Here is a 16,355-nt window from a genome sequence, read left to right on the forward strand (position 1 = left end):
TCTAGTGGGAGATCATACCAGTTGTTCAAGGGCATTTGAATTTATAATTTCTATGAACCGCTGGGCATAGGAGTTTGAACTTTGCTAGTTCGCCCAGTCCATACCAGGGTAGTTGAAATCACTCAAAATGATGGTGTTGGGTAGGACCTTTATATTTTCCAATGCCTCAAGGAATGCTGAGTGAGCATCTTGGGACATGGTGGGCGATCTATAACAGGCTACGATTTGAAATGTGGTTTTGCCTGCTGATAGTTGCGCATGGATGATCTCTGGGGCATCATGCTGCGCCACTAACCTGGAGATGTGGGTATCCTTGATGAATATGGATACACCTCCGCCCTTTGTACTGTGATCCGGTAACTGAGGCCGGAAGGTATGATATGAATTGTAACCTGGTAGTGCTGGGGTGCTCTCTGGAGCCTTGAACCAGGTTTCCGTCACTGCACAAACATCGATTTTCTCCATACTGAGGAGTGCCTTGAGTGCATGCATTTTGAGGTTGAGACTTCTGGCGTTTTGTTTGGTTACCTGTGCTGGTTACGGTGGTTGGTTTGTCCTTTGAGCCTTGCCTAAAAAAGGCACTATGGGGACGGCAAGAGCCTTGGCCAGTATTCGAAAGCCTAGGCGTGACAGGTGCAAACCATCTCTGGCGAAACAGTGAGGCTTGTCTATTATGTCATCCCAGGCAGACAGACACTGGATCCCCTTAGAATGACACCAAAAGCTTAGCCAATTGTTGAAATTGATAATTTTGTCTTTGTATTGTGGTATCATTCTAGGTGAAGGTAGTATTCTACTCAAAGTCAGGGTCATACCAGCTTGGGCTACATGATCAGAGAGCTCCTCAATGTCTCTTTTCATGTAGTCCAGGGAGGTACGTCTTAGACCATTCACACCAACATGTACAATGACAGCGTCATACTTGTACTTGTTCTGGAGTGACCTAAGTGCCTGTGTTATGTGGCAGATCCTAGCACCCGACAGGCAGCTCACAGTAACCTTCTCCTTGTTCAGCCTGCTGAGTGGAACATCTGTGTGCCTTACTATAGAGTCTCCTATTACTAGCGTATTGGGTATGGTGTTTTGCCTTAGGGGCTGTCGTGAGGCACACTGCTGAGGTGAATTATGTGTTTTCTGGATTGTGTTTGGAGGTGCAGGTTGCTTGCTTGTCTGCTTTGGAGGGCACTGTTTCTTTTTCAGATTGGTACCTAGTGCCTCCGAATATGTTTTTGTGTATTTATGTGTATGTTTTGCCGGTGCTTGTTTTGTAGATCCATGTGTGACTGGTGGTGTGATGCTAGTGTGTCTCTTCTCCTCTTGACTATCTGTTACAGTCATGGGTTGAGAGTGCTTAGCCTCCAGTCTGGCTGTGTATTTGCATCTCTCACAAGTGGTTGTGTCTAGAGGTAAGAGGAGAGGGTTGTCTGTATATTTGAGGCAGTTGTGACATTGCCTCAGGATGCGCAATTCCACCAGATGAACTGGAGAGTATACCTGAAGCTGACTTCTGGACATGCTTGGAAAAGTAAATTTCACTTGTCTTGCGGACAATCAAGGGTCTTACGCTGTATTATAATAGTGCTGTCTAGAAGATTTGGAAAATAATAGTGCTGTCTAGGAGATTTGGACAAGTGCTGATTTGGGTTATGCAAGTGCTGCAATAAGAGCAGTTGATCTGAAGCACTTGAGTTGAGGCTTGCCTAGTTCTAAGAGAAAATTTGCAGCGCAGACTTTGTGGAGCCAGGAATAGTATACCCCAGCTAACCGGCACTGCCCGACGCTGAGCAAGACCGTGCAAAAAAGAGAGTTGCAGGGTTTTAAGAGAGAGAGAGATCAAGGAGTTTGGAATTGACCCAAAATGGCCAATAAAACTACAGTTTCTAGGCAGTAACCACTCCTACAGGGACAGGCAGGCTGCTCAATGTTAACCACTACCACTGGTGAACACAGAGACTTCCCTTTAGCCGCTAGAATCCGCCACATAACGCAAGCACTCAGGTCTCTCAACAGCAGGTACAAGTACGACTCAGTCATTGTCCACGCTGGTGTGAACGACCTGAGACGTACCTCCCTGGACTACATGAGAAGAGACAGAGAAGCTCTCTGATTATGTAGCCCAGGCAGGTATGACCCTGACCTTGAGCAGTATCCTACCTTCACCAAGAATGATGCCACAATACAGAGATAAGATGATCAGCTTTAATAATTGGCTTATACTCTGGTGTCATTCAAAGGGGATCCAATGTCTGTCTGCCTGGGATGACATGCTGGACAAGCCACGCTGCTTCGCAAGGGACGGCTTGCATCTGTCACCCCTGGGCTTCCGGATATTGGCAAAGGCTCTTGCCACCCCCATAGTGCCTTTTTTAGGCAAGGCTCAAATTCTAAACCTACCACCCTAGAACACAAAAAGGAAAAAACTAAGGGTAATGCTGCTCAATGCCAGAAGTCTCAACCTCAAGATGCACGCACTCGAGGCCCTTCTCAGTATGGAGAACATCGATGTCTGTGCTGTGACCGAAACCTGGTTCAAGGCTCCTGAGAGCACCCCGGCACTATCAGGTTTTACCTCATATCATGCGTTCCGGCCCCAAAATCCGGACACCACCAAGAAAGGAGGGGGGGTGTCCATATTCATCAAGGACACCCACACCTCAAGGTTGGTGGCAATGCACGATGCATCGGAGACCATCCAGGTGCAATTAACCATAGGCAAGACTGCTCTGCAATTTGTAGCATGTTACAGGCCACCCTCTCAAACTCAGGAACCTCACATAGCTTTCCTGAAAACACTGGAGGGGATAAATGTATCTCCAAACACCATCATACTAGGTGACTTCAACTACCCGAATATAGACTGGGATCACTACTCAAGCCCCAACACTCTAGCCCAAAGGTTCCTAGAGTTCATAAACTCAAATGCCATGGAATAACTAGTCACCATCCCCACAAGAGGTGAAAACATACTTGATCTCATCATCACGAACATGGGGTCACAATGTTCAACACCGGAAGTATACCCCTCACTGGTGAGATCAGATCATAAACTAATCTCACTGGAAGTCCACATCCCACCCCCACCTGAGATAAAAAAGACCACAGTGAAGAACTTCTCAAAAGCAGACTTCACACTTCTAAAGACTAGTGTGGTCTCTTTTAAGGCCCCAGAGCCTGTGGAAACCATTACTCAAGCCGCCGAATCATTTACAAATGCCTTCTACCAGCACCTACAGGACTGCATGGATCAGGCAATCCCAAACAAAACAAAAACTCTTTGTACCAAAGGCAAGCGTCCAGTCTGGTGGACCCCAGCCATAAACAAGCTCTACAACAAAAGGAGGAAGCTACTACAAGATAGAGCAAAATCCCTAAAAGGTAAGACACCTTTGATCATTATAAGTAAAAAACTACGATCTCTCATAAAATCTTCCAAGGCAAATTTTGAGAGAAAAATCGCTAATGACTCAAAAGATAATCATAAGGCCTTCTTTAGCTATGTCAGAAACCTGGGAGGAAACTCCCAGATATGCTCAGAATTAGTTCAAAATGATGTAAAAATCACTGAACCTACAGACATTGCCAACATACTGGCTGACAGGTTCAGTGCAAACTCCCCACCAAAAGGAGAGATATCTATACCAGAGGATTGTAGCCCCCCAAACATCTCTAACGCTCAGGTGAGAACTGCTCTCTCCAAGGCGAAAAACACAGCATCCATGGGACCAGATGGTGTCCCCGGTTGTGTGCTCCACGAACTCAATGAGGAATTAAACCCACAGTTAGGACAGCTGTTTAATCTTAGCCTCACCTCAGGATACGTACCCAAGGAGTGGCGTACGGCAACTGTGGTCCCACTTCACAAAGGCGGTGCCTCCACCGACCCTGGAAATTACCGTCCCATCAGCTTGACAAGCCTGATCTGCAAAGCTATGGAGAGGATCATAATGGAACTCATAAATAAAGACATAGGGGACTTGCAGACTTTGGATCCAACCCAGTTTGGCTTTGTCAAAGGCAGATCATGCCTTTTAAACTTGGTTGACTTTTTCGAAACAGTCACCAAGGCCATTGATGAGGGAAAGGCAGTCCACACAGCCTACCTCGACCTGACAAAGGCTTTCGACACAATACCCCACTCAGGTATCATTGAAAAACTCATCAGCTTAAATGTAAACCCATACGTCACAAGATGGGTTGAAAACTGGCTAAGTGACAGAACCCACAGGGTCAGAGTTGCTAGCGCCATGTCAGACTCAAAGCCTGTCACAAGTGGTGTCCCACAGGGCTCAGTCCTGGGCCCACTCTTGTTCGGCATCTACTTTTCAGAAGTACAAGCAAACACAGGATGGTTATGGCTGACAAAATTTGCAGATGACTGCAAACTGGGTGCCATAGTCGAGAACACATCTGACACAGATATCCTTCAGAAGGGTCTCATAGAAACGGATAACTGGTGCCAGAGCCATGGACTAAAGTTAAACGCCAAGAAATGCATAGTCATACCCTTCGGGAAAAACAAGGTTACCCCTAGCTACCATATAGGTGGTAATCCACTGAGCACAGAAGAGGTTATCAGGGATCTGGGGACCCAGGTTGACAGTAACCTTTCATTTGACACACACGTTGCCAAAGTAGTTAGGAAGACCTTCTACATTGCCCACCTGATCATGAAGGGATTCACATCTAGATCAAGGGAGGTCATCGTCCCCTGTACTCATCACTCATCAGACCAATGATTGAGTACAATGCCCCATTCGGAATGTATCTGACCCGACACCTGCAGCAACTGGAAAGGCCCCAAAAGTTCCTCACCAAAAGGATAAAGGGTCTCAAAAATATGTCTTATGCTGCCCGACTGAAGGAACTCCAGCTCTATTCAGTCGCTTACCGTCTGCTCAGAGGTGACCTGTGCCTGACATACAAGGCCATGTCCAACCCAGAATTGATGAACATGCTTCACCTCAAAAAATCTAGATCCCTCAGAACTACAAGGGCAGGAGACTTAAACCTTGACACGGTTATTAATAGGACGTGCTGGAGGGACAGATTCATCACCCAGAGACTCCCTATGCTGTGGAACAAAATCCCGGTACATGTGAGGCAGAGCACCTCGCTGGCCTTGTTCAAGAGAAATCTTGACCAATGGATGGGAGATCGCAGATATACCCCAGGGATTACCTCAGTGTCACTGCTTGACAGAGGCACAGCAAAATAATGGGCATAGTATCCTTCAAACTAAAGGGGTGGCGAAAGCCACAAAACTCTGGGCTAGGCTTATAAATGCCCTTGGGCAGATAGCCTAGTATGAACCTATGAACCTAAGTAAGCACTGGCCTCCAAGAAACTTACAAACAGTTCAGAACAACAACTCTGTAACTGAACTTTTTTTTAAATTATAGAAAGTGGGAAAATAGCAAGATTTTTTGTTTTTGTTTAAGGATAGCAAAGACACACAAGTTGCAAACTAGCAAACAGTGCAATAAATGACCCCAACACGTGTGTGCTATGTCAGAGGCAGGTAAATTGCAATTTTAAGAAAAACGATTTTAAATTAAGTGCAACACAAAAAATGCAATAAACAGGCTCTAGGTATGTTCTAAATACTCTTTCTAACACAGATATCAACTTTTGCAAGAAAGACAATGCCGAAACGTAGGCGGCAATGCAGTTTTTCTCAGAAATTAATCTGAAGAAAATACTTAAAATCTCAAAAGTGGCTCCTTTCTTCTCTCAGCATTTTCTCCTCTTGGTAGGTGCTTCAACAACAACTATCAAGCCTGGAAAGATGCCAAAACCACGCGGCTGCATGGTTTTAAGAGAGAGACAGAGATCAAGGAGTTTGGAATTGACCCAAAATGGCCAATAAAACTAGTTTCTAGGCAGTAACCACTCCTACATGGACAGGCAGGCTGCTCAGTGTTAACCACTGCCACTGGTGAACACAGAGACTTCCCTTTAGCCCAAGTTAGCACTGACCTCCAAGAAACTTAATAACAGTTCAGAACAGCAACTCTGTAACTGAACTTTTTTTTAAATTATAGAAAGTGGGAAAATAGCAATATTTGTTTGTTTTGTTTAAGGATAGCAGAGACACACAAGTAGCAAACTAGTCAGAACAGTGCAATAAATGACCCCAACATGGGGGTTACACACACACACACACATATATATATATATATATACATATATATATATATACATATATATATATATATATATTATCATATAGTTAATACATAACTGAAGGGCTGACTGGATGCATGCTGTGAGCTCTGCCAAAACAAGAAGAGCTACACTACCATTTTTATGAAATCCTCCAAAGCAAAAACTTGTTGAGGTAGACGGACTCCAGGCACTGAAAATGCACTAGCTTGCTGGACCTGAGTCATGGTGGACATACCCAGACTACACATCTATCACCTTTAAGAGAGGTTAGACAGAGAATGACATATAAAACAGACCCTAAGTCAAAGGGCTGGGAAACCAACTCACCAAACATAGCATCTTCAGGACTGCCTGCACGGGATCTGATAACATCCTAGGCTGCATTCTACAAGAACTCAGGCAGGAACCTGCAGTACCATTAGGAACCTTATTCAACCAAACCCCGAGTAGCGGCTTTGTACCAGCCAAGTGGAGGACGCCTACTGTCATCCCTTTGCATAAAAGTGGAGAGTCCACCAATTCAGGAAATTATAGACCCATCAGCCTAACTAGCCTGACCTGCAAGGCCATGAACAGATTATCATGGACTTCATAAACAAGGGCATTGGCAACCTCCAAACACTCAATCCTACACAGTTTGGTTTCATCAAGGGGAGGTTATGCCATTAAATCTGGTCGACTTCTTTGAGACAGTCCATGGTCGAGGGGAAGATGGTGCACACCGCCTACCTTGACCTGGCCAAAGCCTTCAATACTATTCCCCCTCGGGTATAATAGAAAGACTCTCTCAACTAGGCATAAATCCATATGTTACCATATGGGTAGCAAACTGCCTCAATGACAGTACCCACCTAGTCAAAATAGGGTAAGCCACCTCAAGCAGTAGACCCATAATGAGCGGTGTACCCCAGGGATCGGTCTTGGGGCCTCTGTTGTTTGGGATATACTTCTCTGAGGTGCAGGCCAAAACCAGTGGGCTATGGCTGATCAAGTCTGCAGATGACTGCAAGCTGGGCGCTGTCATCAATTCTCCTAGTGATGTGGACATCCTCCAAGAGGGTCTCACCCAAACAAATGATTAGTGCCAGAAACATGGCCTCAAACTGAATGTCAAAAAATTCATCATTATCCTCTTTGGGGAGAGTGACATCCCCAAAATTATCATGTTAATAACAAGATCATAAGCATGCAATCAGTCATGAGGGACTTGGGGACCCAGGTTGATAGCAAACTAACTTTTGTCCACCATACTGCCCCTACTGTACTGAAAGCTTTCTACATGGCCCACCTCATTGGTAAGGGTATTTCATCCAGGGACAAGGAGGTCATAACATCCATGTATTCTTCCCTTATAATACACATCATTGGGTACAATGTCCCTTTTTGCATGTAACTCACAAAGCACATGCAGTGGCTGGAGGACCACAGAGGTTCCGCAACAGGAGAATCCAGGGCCTCAAACTTCTATCCTACACAGATAGGCTAAAAGCCCTGTCCCTCTACTCACTCTCATACAGAATCCACAGAGGTGACCGCTGCCTGGCATACAAAGTGATCTTAGACCCAGTCTTTATGGGAATGCTGCATATCCGTAAGTGCATCTCCATTCAAACAACCCACATGCATGACCTCAACCTGGTTTATGACATCAACAGGACTTGTTGGCGTGACAGATTTGTGTCCCAGAGACTCCCCCTTCTGTGAACCAGACTCCACCGCCACGTCAAGCAGAGTATCTCATTAACCCTTTTTAAGCGCAACCTGGACAACTGGATGGAGAATAGAAAATGCATCCCTGTGATTCCATCTGTGTCCCTGCTGGAGAGGGGTATCGGGTGCTGACTTGTCAGAAAAAGAAGTTAATTACACACCATAACATTCCATCTGAGTTGTTGTTCTTCATTTGTCTTCAACCTGTGGGTTCCCAGATGCGGCACAGATCCAACGGCCACATATCCAGCATCTTGATCTGAGCTCCAAGCTCCTCTCCTACCGATAATGCCCCTGCCTCCTTCCTCCCTTCAGATCGAGTTTGCAGCCCAACCAAGCATTATCCCTGACCCAAAACCTTGTCCCATGCCAAAGTAACCATAAACAAGAAGGAAAGAGTAATAGGCATCCTGGTGATGACCATATCCTCTACTCATCAAACCACCACAGTCTATGCAAGGCAAGGGGAAGGAGGGAGGGAGGGATAGCTGAAGACAAATGAACAACTCAGATGGAACGTTACTGTGAGGACATAACATTTGGTTTTCAACCTGTGGGACAGAGTCCCCAGCTACTAAACACCTGGGAGGCCCTCATGGAAGGATATTACGGAGCACAGCGGAGCCAAAGGATGCCCTGTTCCTGGATATGATGTCCAACTTGTAGTGCGAGATAAAGGTATTAGATGAAGCCCAGGTGGCCACAGAACAAATATCATCTAACGAAACTCTGAACAAGAAGGCAGCTGCCTTCACTTGACCTGGTGGAGTTAATCCCTTAGTAGAATATGCCAGAAAAATACACTGGGAAATCCAACAGGCAATGGTGACTTTAGATACTGATTTCCCTAAGAAGGGTTTAGAGTAGGATATGAAGAGTTGGTCAGACTTACGGAATGCTTTAGTTCTGTACAAGTAGAAATTTAACTGTATGTGCACGTCCAACAAGTGAAATTTGTATTCTCCCTTGTGTTGGAAATTCGGGAAAAGACCAGGAGATTAATAACCTGATTAATATTGGATTCTGAAGCTACCTTAGGAAGAAAGGAGGGATTAGTACGCAAGGATACCCTATCCTTATGAAAAATCATATAAGGTGGTTTGACTGAATGCTTGAAGTTCCACAACCCTTCTGGCAGAAGTAATAGCCACCAGGAAGGCTGTCTTCCAGGACAAAAATTGCAGATCCACAGAAGCTGCGGATTCAAAGGGAGGTGAAACCAATGCCTGTAAAACCAGCATAAGATCCCATGGCAACGTAGGATCCTTGATTGGTGGGTGAAGAAGAAAAGTGCCTTTTAGGAAGGCTTTGCAGAGCTTACAAGATGCTAAGGAAGCCATTTTATGCCCCACATGAAAATTAGAAATCGTCAAAAGTTGAACCTTGACTGTAGAAAAACTAGCACCTTGTGGGAAGATCCCTGCTAAGAATTCCAAAAGCGACGAGACTGGAGCAGTAGAGGAATCTATGGCATGCCGTGAGGCCTAGATCAAAAAATGTCTCCATTTACTGGAGTATACCTTTCTGGTGGAAGATTTATGAGCAGCCACCAGGATCTTTTTGACAGGTGAAGATAAATCGGGAGTTCTGACAATCAGGGGAACTGGAACAGCCAGGCGGTAAGCTTCAGATTGCCCAGGTCTGGATGAAGAATCCCTGAAGGATGAGAAATGAGATCCAGAACTGTATCCAACATGAGACCCAGAACTGTATCCAACAGCCATGGTGGAGCCACCAGATGAACCACAGAGAGGGAAACTAGACTTGGCGAGGCCAGAATGGGGCAATGAGGACTACTAGGCTCCCCAGCCTGTGAGCTTTCTTAAGGAATTTTGGAATTAATGGAAGAGGAGGATAGGCATACAGAAGACCGGGGGCCAAGCATGGAGCAGAGCGTCTCTGGGGGCTTTCCCCAGAGGGGAGTTCAGAGCGAAAAACTCACTGCACTTTGCATTGGAAGGAGAGGTGCAGATTGCAGCAAGGCTGACCCCACTTGAGAAAGATCTGTTTCGCTACTGAAGGATTCAGAGACCACTCGTAAGGCATCAGAATAGACCTGATGAGCCTGTCCGCTGGAATGCTGGACCTCCCCGGAATGTGCATTGCCACAGGAAAATGGTCGGTGGAGATTGCCTACTCCTACACTCTCATGGCCTCGCGACACAGGGGGTAAAGACCTGGTTCCCCCTTGTTTGTTGATGTACCAGACAACCGACATGTCTGTCTGGATAGCAACTATTCCTGGAGGAAGATAGGCATGGAGAGCCTGCAACTCTAGAAGCACCACCCTCATCTCCAGGACGCTGATATGCAATTTGGTCTCATAAGGGGACTATGTGTCTTGGACTGTCCTTCCAGAGCAGTGCCCTCTCCACGCTAGTAGGGAAGCATCTGTGGTCACTGTAGCCGAGAGAAATAAGGGGAGAAAGGGGCGACCCCGAAGAAGGTCTGGAGAAGGTAACCACTACAGAAGAGGGTTCTTGCACATCCGAGACAGTCAGACAAGGTGAGACAATGGAATGTCTAACATGGACCATTGGACTGCAAGAGTCCACTAAAGAACCTGTGCCAGAGGCAACAGATTGACCATGGTTGCTATGGACCCCAACTTCCTTAATATTATTTCCACTGTCGGTGGTTGGACTTGAACAACGCACAGGATGTGAAGCTTCAGTGACTGTATCCTCTCCGTGGTAAGAAAGACCTTGGTTTGAATTGTGTCCAACCGAGCCCCTATGACATCTAATACCTGAACTGGGGCCAGTGAAGACTTGCTGAGACTGATTTTGATGCCCAACCGCTGGGCTAAACTTAATCCCTTGAAAGACAGAGCTGATGTCTGGAAGGGGCAGCAAGGAGCCAATCATCTAGGTAAGGGGAGACATGTATGCCCTGAAGTCTCAGGTGAGCCGCTACTACTGCTATCACTTTGGTGTACACTCTGGGGGCTGTGGTGAGACCAAAGGGGAGTGCTCAAAACTGGTAATGCTTGGCTCCCAGCCGGAAGCGGAGGAACCTCCGAGAGCACCTGTCCATTTTGATGTGGTAGTAGGCATCCTGGAGGTCAATTGTTCTTCTGCAGGAAGGGGAGGATAGACTGAAGGATGACCATTTGGAATTTTGTCTTGGTCACTGACAGGTTCAAGGTCGGTAGATCCAAAATTGGTCTTAGGTCCCCCGTCTTCTCTGGCACTAAAAAGAACCTGGAATAAATGCCTAATCTGGACTGGTCTTGGGGGACATGTTGGATGACCCGGTTTTCTGGCAGCTTTGTAATTTCCAATGATGCATCCTCCCTGTGTGCAGGTGGAATGTCTGGGAGGTATCTGGGTGGTAGAGGAGATTTTAGAAAGGGGAATGAATAACCTCTGGATATAATTTGCAACACCCAATGATCTTCCATGATGGACTCCCAAGCCGTTAGGTGCAGTGAAAGGTGACTCCCTAATGCCTCCAGAGACGAGCAGTCGGGCAACACTTCAGGGCTGCTGTGTGGGTCTGTCTGAGAAAGGCTGGAGCTCGGATCAAGATGCTGGTTATGAGGCTGTCGGATCCATGCCGGATCTGGGAACCCACAGTTGAAGACCAGATAAAGACAACTTCAGATCATGGGCTAAATTCTTGGCTAGGCTTGTAAGGGTGTCAGGGCCAATAGCCTAGTAACAACCTATCGTGTGCACCTAACTCTTTCTGGAGAAATTATAAAGACAATAAGCACAGCTGTGAATGGTGTGCACGTGTGTGTGCGTGTATGCATGTACTACCTTAACAGCAGCACCTGCTAAAATGCGTCTTCTACTTTTATGATAATAATGGCAAGTATAAAAATAAAAACACACAAGCAAAAGAGATCTGAGTATATGTCATCAAGTTTGGTGTACTCTTTGCTACAAACTAGCACTAATAAGTCTTTAGGATGTAACATGCCTTTCCTATACATCCTTTTTAAAGTAATTTGTTTTGACTGTTAAGTTTCCTAGTGACAGAATTCAACATACTTGTCTTTTCTATACCCTCTTTCCATGGCACTTTAGGTCTCCATCCAAGATTATGGATCTTCTGAGATTTCATTGGGTACATCAAGTCATTGTAGGGTCTATAAAAGAGAAATTTAAAGTTTTCATTTATAATACATTCTAAGGGGAAAATAAATGAAAATGAATAAACAGCCACAGACCACTAGCCACCCCCTTTTTAACTTTTATATATAAAAGTAAACAGATACAGCTTCAGTGCATGAACAACATACTAAGTGACCAAACAGGTGCACCAGTACATGGTTCAGCTGGAACTTCCACTCATAAAACAGTCAAAAACACAAAGTGGATTTAAAACTTTTATTACACAAAACAATCTATGGCAAGTACCTTCTCCTCCTCTCTCCCCTAGACACCTCTGAGTGAACTGGGACTGACATGGATCTTGTGTGTCCAGGCTGGTTGGTCCAAGCAAATGCTTCTGCTGCTTGGGGGGTATTACGACCTACCCTAATTTCCCTGTACGCAACAACCTCTGAGAGATACTCCCCTCCGTGGACCATGTCTCCCCTCAAAATGTGTCTTTGGCAAAAACCCTCATCCACCTCAGAAGAGCACACGCATCCCTCCCTGCTAGTGTCTCAGATGTCCAACCTACTAACTGAACTCAAGTCACCTGGGTCACAGTTAGGGCTTTATGGTTGTATGCCACTGCACTGGCTCCAGATCTAAACTTTCTGATAACACACAAGACAAACTAAGCACTGAATCACAAAGTCAAAGGTTGGCATACAGCTGGAACAACTGCTTTTCATTTACCAGTATGTTCCTAACCATAGATGTCCCTGTTTTGCTTAAATCAACAGTATACTATGAAGCTACTTTGCAGCAAATAACTTGCATTAAAGATATCTAATTATAGATCAAACACATTTACTAGGCCAATAAGCACCAATAACCACTCACACATCAACCACATTTCCAATGAACTTGTCAAATTCTATTTTTCTAACGAAAGATTATGTTCTAGGATGAAAATGTTTTCCTGTCTCAGCAGCAAGGTATAGTGCATATATACCAGTGTAATGAGGTGGGAGGATGAAGCATGTGATGAAGAGAGAAATAGCAATTGAAATGGTCTGTACATTGAATTTTGGCTACTACTGCTAAAATGGGGAAATCATGTTCAAGCTGTGCAAAGAAAGTTCTTAACTATGGCTGCCCTTGCTGGATCTGTTAAGTAAGGACTCATTTTCAGGGCCCACAGAAGAGAATTTTACTTTTTTTATAATGTAGAAATGAAAATTAGGGGTCTGAACTAGCCAGAATAGAAGGTACTTGAATCATTTTGTAGTTTCAATAGGGTTGTTATTTACATCTGCAATCCGCAGGGAATTACGAGCTTTGCTTAGTTTTTGATGTGTCCCAAAAAGCACAGCCTTAGTTTTACAGAAGGGTTTAGTAGTAATTTTCTGGTCTTCTATCCACTGGTTAAGGGAGAAAGTACAGTTGTGTACACTTACCATAAATGCAGATGTTCGAGTGTATTCACTTTTGCAGTCATCACACTTGGATTATCCTGCCAGGGGTAGCCCTCAGTCGGCCCAAATACCAGAGGCTTAGTATTTCTGCATCGGTTGCTGTGACTCTAGGACTGACGTCAGGTCATCAGTGGTAGAAATCAGATCAGGCAGCCAACGGCATTACATCAGTTTTTCTTGCCCCAACTGTCAGGGGCCCCCACATAGGGAGCTAGGTTATGGTGGAAGAACATAACCAGTAGAAAGTAAATACCAAAAATTCCCTCTAAGGAGAGGGAGGGAGAGAGAGACAAGGGGGATGGAGGGTAGGAAACCAGGACTGGGACAGTGAATACACTCGACATCTACATTTATGGTAGGTGTACACAACTGTACTATGTTCTTTGTGTTTTACTGTTGCAGTCATCACACTTGGGTTGATTCCCAAAGCTGAACAAAAGGGTGGAGGCAGTCAAAAAGACTTGGGGCTGGCTAGGATGCCCTGCAAGACTGTGGTGGCAAAGCCTGCCCAGGACTTGGAGAAGATAGGCAGGTGGTAATGATTGGTGAAAGTATGAACAGAAGTCCATGTTGCAGCCTCCAGGATGTCCCTGGTGGGGACCCCTCTGAGAAAAGCTGCAGAGGTCGAGATTGCCCTGGTGGAATGCATCCTGACCCCCTTTGGGGGCGGTTTCCCATGCTGTTTGTAGCAGAAATGGATGCAGTGTGCTATCCATTTGGAGACTAGATATGGCCTTGCCCTCTGCCCCTGCTGTGAAGCTGACTAGCAATTGGTCATTTTTTTCTAAATGATTTAGTCCTATCCTGATAGAATCTGAGCTGTCTGTGCACATCTAGAGAGTGCAGAATCTTTTCCCTCTTGTTTTATGGGCTAGGGAAAAAGGTGGGCAAATGAATGGATTGGTTGAGAGCCACACTGGACACCATGTTAGGCATGAAGGATGAGTTAGTTCTGAGGGAGACCCTGTCAGCATGGAAAATGATGAAGGGCTCTATAGCCATGAGTGCTTGTAGCTCTGAAACTCTTCTAGCTGAAGTGATGGCCAGAAGCAAGACTGTTTTCCAAGAGAAGAATTTTAACTCTGCTGAAACTGCAGGCTCAAGGGGGGTAGGGTGAGCTTTTCCAACACAAAGTTAAGGTCCCAAGCTGGGGTAGGATCTCTTTCAGGGGGGCCTTAAGTTGTTAGCCCCTCTTAGGAACTGTTAGATGACAGGGTGTGAGAAGAGAGGTGACTCTGTGCTGTAATGAGCAGAGATGGCAGAGGCATGCATTTTAATAGAAGAAAAGGATAGACTTCTGTGTAGTAAGTCTGCTAGGTAATCCAGGATGAGAGGTAGGGAGGGCTGTGCTGTTTTGGCTCCCTTAGCATGGATCCAGGTGCAAAACCTTTTCCACTTGTCAGCATAGGATTTTCTAGTGGTGGGGCATCTGGCCTCACATATAACATTCAGGACTTGTTTGCTTACGCTGGCAGCTGGAGGAGAGGTCAGGGAATAAGCCAGGCTGCAAGGTACAGGGTCTGCAATTATGGATGCATGAATTCTCCATTCTTCGGGGTCAGGAGTGTTGGGATCTGAGGTAGGTGCCATGGTGGCAGGGGTGACAGGCTGTGCAGCAGTGGGTACCAGTGCTGGCATGGCCAGACTGGGGCAATCAAGACTGCCCTTGGTTTTTCCTCCGTTATTTTGAGCAGTACACTTGAAATGAGCGGTAGAGGGGGAAATGCATAGATTGAGAGGTTTATCCATTGGAAGGATAGAGCATCCACTTCCCAGGCCTTGCTGTGAGGTTCCCTGGTGCAGAATTTGCTGAGCTGATGACTGGAGTGGGAGGCAAAGAGGTCCACCTTCGGGCTGCCCCATTTCTGGGTTACAAGGTTGAAGGTTCTGTGGTCTAGCTGCCACTCATGTGGGTCTAGCAGGTTTCTGCTTAAGTTACTTGTCAGAGAGTTTAGGGAGCCTGGCAAGAATTGTGCTAGCAGGTGTATTTGCATGGCTGAGGCTGTGTGCCAAAGGGTCATAGCGAGCCTGCAGAGAGGATAAGAGTGAATCCCTCCCTGATTGTTGATACACCACATCACTGTGGTGGTGCCTGTTTTGATCACTAGAGGCCCCGGGGAGAGTAATGGTCTGAAAGCTGTCATGGCATGCTGAACAGCTAGCATCTCTTTTTGGTTGATGTGCAGATGTATTTGATTTGGGCTCCAATCTTTTCTTAGACAAGTATCATAGGTGTGACAGTTTCTAGGTCTTGAGAGTGTTGACACCAAAGGCTTTTTAGGTACCACTGTAGTTTCCTCATATGCAGTCTGGCATATGGAATGAGTAGAATGCAAGATGCCATAAACCCTACAGCTTGCAGGATTTTCCTTGCGGATAACTGGGTTCTGGTGGCTAGTTGAGAGAAGCAGCCTGTCAGGTAGGCTTGTTTTTCTGGAGTAAGGAATGCCATCTGGGATGCTGTGTCCAGGCTTGCTCCCAGGAATATAATTTTTTGTGTGGGGACTAGTTTTGATTTCTTTTTGTTGATAGTATACCTCAGGGAGGTCATTAGGTCATTTACAAAGGTCAGGTGCTGTAACAGCTTTTCCAGACTGTCTGCTTGAATCAGGCAATCGTCTAAGTATGGATAAATTTGAATATTTCTTTGTCTGCAAAAGAAATGGCTGGAACCAGGCATTTTGTGAAAACTCTGGAGCAGTGGATAAGCCAAAGGGAAGCGCAGAGAACTGAAAGTGCATAGATCCTGCCCTGAAACATAGATATTTCCTGCAAGAGTCCCTGATTTGGGATGTGTAGGTAGGCCTCTTTTAAGTCTAGGGTGGCTAACCAAGCATCCTTGGAAAGCATAGGAAGAAGCTGCTGGAGGGTGAGCATTTTGAATTTTGTTATCACCAGAAAGGTGTTTAGAATGGATAGATCCAGGACTGGGAGCCAGGTGCCCTCTTTTCTGAGTACCAGG

The 16,355-nt window shown here is 45.7% G+C and overlaps 1 protein-coding gene across 4 annotated transcripts in view; it reads right to left on the reverse strand.

The window, feature by feature from the left end:
- Positions 1 to 16,355, reverse strand: part of TGDS (TDP-glucose 4,6-dehydratase) — a 750,932-nt gene that overhangs the window by 52,628 nt on the left and 681,949 nt on the right. For all 4 annotated transcript variants that reach the window (XM_044073003.1, XM_044073005.1, XM_044073004.1 and 1 more), the window contains one exon: positions 11,874 to 11,971. In XM_044073003.1, the coding sequence (XP_043928938.1) occupies positions 11,874 to 11,971 (98 nt within the window). The remainder of the gene's footprint in view (positions 1 to 11,873; positions 11,972 to 16,355) is intronic.

The sequence above is a fragment of the Protopterus annectens genome, chromosome 5.part1, assembly GCF_019279795.1.
Source record: "Protopterus annectens isolate FY-2018-M chromosome 5.part1, PAN1.0, whole genome shotgun sequence".
NCBI classification, from domain to species: Eukaryota; Metazoa; Chordata; order Ceratodontiformes; family Protopteridae; genus Protopterus; species Protopterus annectens.